The 3,761-nt window shown below is 68.0% G+C and overlaps 1 protein-coding gene across 1 annotated transcript; it reads left to right on the top strand.

The window, feature by feature from the left end:
- Positions 1 to 1,313: 1,313 nt before the first annotated feature.
- On the top strand, positions 1,314 to 3,479 carry LOC130834519 (uncharacterized). The gene is made up of 3 exons (XM_057704658.1): positions 1,314 to 1,555; positions 2,818 to 2,881; positions 2,985 to 3,479. The coding sequence occupies exons 1-3, from the start codon at positions 1,314 to 1,316 to the stop codon at positions 3,477 to 3,479; spliced, it is 801 nt and encodes a 266-aa protein (XP_057560641.1).
- Positions 3,480 to 3,761: the final 282 nt, after the last annotated feature.

Here is a 3,761-nt window from a genome sequence, read left to right as displayed (position 1 = left end):
GGGCGGCGGCGGCTGCGGGGCGGGGGGTGCCCTCGCGGGGCTGCCCTTGTGCCGTCGGGGCCGCCGGGGCCGTACTTGGTGGGGCAGCCTGGGGGCCTGGGGCCCGGCGGGGGGGGGGGAGCCGCGGCCACAGCTGGAAGTGCGTTCTGGAAGGTGGTTCCTGAAGGTGGGAGGCTGGGGGGCCAGGGCAGGGCAGCAGAGCCCGAGGACCACGCGCCTGAGTCACGCAGGCGCCGGAGACGAACTCCCTGTGCGTCGCGTCGTGTGTCCGAGGGGCGCCCGTGTGCCCCTCGCCTCCTCCCTGGAGCCGCGCCCCCAGGTGGCCCGACCTTTGGGGAGGACACCGGGGCTCAGGAGGCCCGGGCACTGGTGGGGTCTGGCTCTTGGGACTCTAGGACCCCCAGGGCTCACCCACAGCAGCCTCTGCCTGAAACTGCGAGCTCCAGGGGAGGAGCGGGCGGGGAAGGCGGGGTCGGGGTCGCTCGTCAGCAGCCCCGGGACGCCGCGGGCAGCCGGTGCGCCCTCTGCCCTCCCGGCTGAGCCCCGGGCTGGTGGTCAGGACCAGAGGCGGCGGGGCTCAGGCCCTGCGTGCTCCCTCCACGCCCTCGCGGTTGGCCTGCTCCCCTGCATGGATTTTGGCTGCGTGGCCTGGTCTGTCCATGTGCACTGCGATTCCAGACGCCCCCGTGGAAGGCGAGGCCCGTGTCTGGCGATCTGGACTCCGGCCGGCGGCGTCCTGCGCACAGCTCACCTGTAATGTGTCGCTTTGTGCCTTCACTGTTGGCTGAAGACGTTTGTTGCTCTTTACATTTTTAAAACCTGACACTGTTTGTAATACATTCTTAGACTGGAAATAAAATTGTTTTTTCTTATCGTCTTGTCCTTTTCCACGTGGCCAGCTCTCGCCTCCTCCTGCCCGGGCCCTCCCAGGGGAGCCGTTACTGTCTCTGGAGTCCAGGGGCCCGGCCTCCCTTGGCCCGTGGGTCACAGAGCAGTGCGAGGCCTGGCCTGTCCGGTCAGCCTTAAGCCTGAACGAGGAGAGCAGTCTCACACAGCCCGGGGCCCGTGCACGGCGTGTGCCTGTCTGCTGTGTGCGGGCTGTGCACACGCGGGGGGCACGCATGTGCGTGTGTGTGTACGTGGCACGCATGTACGTGTGTGCATTTGCACGCAGCCATGTGTGGCCTATGCATGTCCTGTGTGCATGTGTTGAATGTGTGGTGTGATGTGTGCTTGGGTGCCGGGGGTGCGTGTGTGCCCGGGCACGGGTGTGGCCTGTGTGGTGTGTGTGTACACGTTCACTGGGGACCACCATGCTGTCCTCAGGGGTCCCTTGGGCTCAGGTGGGTGGCTCCCCGTGTCCAGTGAGGGTGGACACCCCACCTTCTGGGCCAGTGAGGGTCCGGGCTCTGAGCCTGGAGCACCCACCCAACCCCCAGCCTCCCCCGTGTGGGCAGTGGAGCTCCAGGGACCCGCTCTCGGTACCCCCGCGCATCCCGGGAGGCCACATCCCCCCCGTCACACGTCACACCCACTTCACCCCGTTCACCACTCCGTAGGGGAGCCGGGGGACCCAGGTCCCTGCGGAAGCTCAGGAGCTGGGTTCAGGCCGGGCTCCTGCCACACCGCCGTGGGGGAAAGGCAGGCGTTGGGGGCCGAGCTGGGGCCCTGCCCACCGGCTGGGTGGCCCCAAGCAAGTCACGACTCCTTTCTGAGCCTCCTGCACAGACGGGACAAGAGTCCCGCGGCCTGGGCGCCGTGGGGCCTGGGGAGATGCTGTGCAGGTGCCCCGAGGGTGCCGGTCAGCGGGGCTCGTCACCACGCACTGCTACGGTCCCCTCCCCAGAGGGACCGCCAGCCTTGTTGCAAAAGAGAGAGGCTGGGGGCAGCTGGGGCTGCGGCCCTGGAGGGCTGGGTTGCCTGCTCCAGCCAGAACCCTCGTCTTCCAGGCTCAGGGCCCCAGGGCCCCTGCCCACAGACGGCCAGCCCTCCACCAGAGCGGGGCGGGGGGCCCCATGTGAAGCCAGGGAGGGCTGGAGCTGGGTATCCTGCCTGCCTCTGGCCCGTGCGGGCACGCTGGCTGTGAACTCTGGTCTCCTGGATTGAGGCTGCTGGCTGGGACTTCAGGGAAGGGCCTTCTGGGGGGTGAGCGGGAGGGGTGGACTGTGGGCCACCCGGGTGGGGACGCGGATACGGTTGGAGTGGGTTCCCAGAGAATATAGGCCCTGGGCTGGAGGAGGCATGGCCAGGGGCCTGGGCCCAGAGGAGGGAGGGGCCTTTCATGGGAGTGGCCACTGACCACCGCGGCCCTTTGCAGAGGTGATGGGGAGGCGCGGGGGAGGGCCCGGACCCCCACAGTGAGGGTGTCTCAGTCTCCCCTGCAGCCCAGGGTGGTCCAAGGGATGGCATGGGGGCCGGGGTCTCTCACCTGTGGGGCTGGGTGGGCCTCCAGGACAACCCCTGCAGGAAGCTTTTAGCTGCATCCCCTCTCTTCCCTGAGCTCACAGGGTGGACCTCGCTCTCCTGGGCTGCGAACGTCTGCTTCTGCAGCCCTAGGGCCGCCAGCTTTGCTCCCTCTCCCCAGGGTGGGGAGGGCAGGGCAGTGTGAGGAGGCTTCGCGGGTGCCTGCCCCCACCTGATCCGGGCCCCCGGGGATGGGGGCGGGAGGCGCCACGTTTGCGCCACCTGGTTGCCTCCTTGGGTGTGATGCTGTACCTGCAGGACTGGCCCCTGAAGCAGGTGCCATCTGGCGGGAGGCGGGGGGTGGCTCTGAGCACCTAGTGATGGGGGCTCAAGGGCAGTCCGCTCTCGTCCCAGGTGTCGGAGGTCAGACCCGCCCAAGTCCCCAAGCCTGACCGGGGCACCTTTACCCAAGAGACGGGTTAGGCCAGCCCGGGGTCGGGGTGCTGTGTCCCGAGTTTGGGCCGCACCTTTGCCCTCCCGGAGAGCGGGTCAGGCTTCTGCACCCCTGTCCTGGCCCCCAGTCCCCCGTGAAGCTGCCCCCCTCAGAAGCACCGAGGCTGCCGGACCCTTTGCTGTCAGGTGCCCCAGCCCTGGCAGACCCACCTCCTACGGGGTTTGGGGAACGGAGGCCCAGGCAGCAGTGGACGTGGCAGTGGGCCACTGTCCCTCCCGCACACCCTGCCAGCAGAGCCTGCCCCAGCTCTGAGGATCCCAAAACCCCTCCCTCCTTCGGGTCCATCTGTACCTCCAGTCAGACACCTCAAAGCGGCCACCTGCAGTTTGGGGGCTTTGACTCATCTCACGGGGCCCCCAGGAGTGGCCCAACAGGGTGCCCTGCTTCGAGCAGTCTGGCAGTGCCCAGGGCAGGGGGTGACATGACAGTCCTCGTGCATCTCATGGCTACAAACCCCGCCGCACAGCGTGTGACACGCGGCATGGCTGCAAACCACGAACACTGTGTTGATAAGAGCAGCCGGTCCAGGTGCGGCCTGGGGGCCCGAGGTGCCGACGCCTGACCCTAAATGGGTTTGTGGGTGTCAGGGTGGGCAGGGGTCCCTGGAGAGGAGTCGGGGCCCCAGGTTGTCTCCCTGGCAGGTGGCCCTGTGTCGCTCTTGGGTAGCATCCTGGCTCTCGGGCTGCATGCAGGGTGAGTGAGAGTTGGAAGGACAGACTGACACGTGTTCTCCTTGGTCTAGGGAGCTGCCACCTCACCCCCTGGGCTCCCGGTGTTGCACTCAGGTAGGCCTCGGCACCGGCTCCTGTGCCGCCTCCAGACGAGGGATGTGGGGTCGTGGTGG

The sequence above is a fragment of the Hippopotamus amphibius genome, chromosome 13 (assembly GCF_030028045.1).
Source record: "Hippopotamus amphibius kiboko isolate mHipAmp2 chromosome 13, mHipAmp2.hap2, whole genome shotgun sequence".
NCBI classification, from domain to species: Eukaryota; Metazoa; Chordata; class Mammalia; order Artiodactyla; family Hippopotamidae; genus Hippopotamus; species Hippopotamus amphibius.
This window is presented reverse-complemented; position numbering and strand designations above follow the sequence as displayed.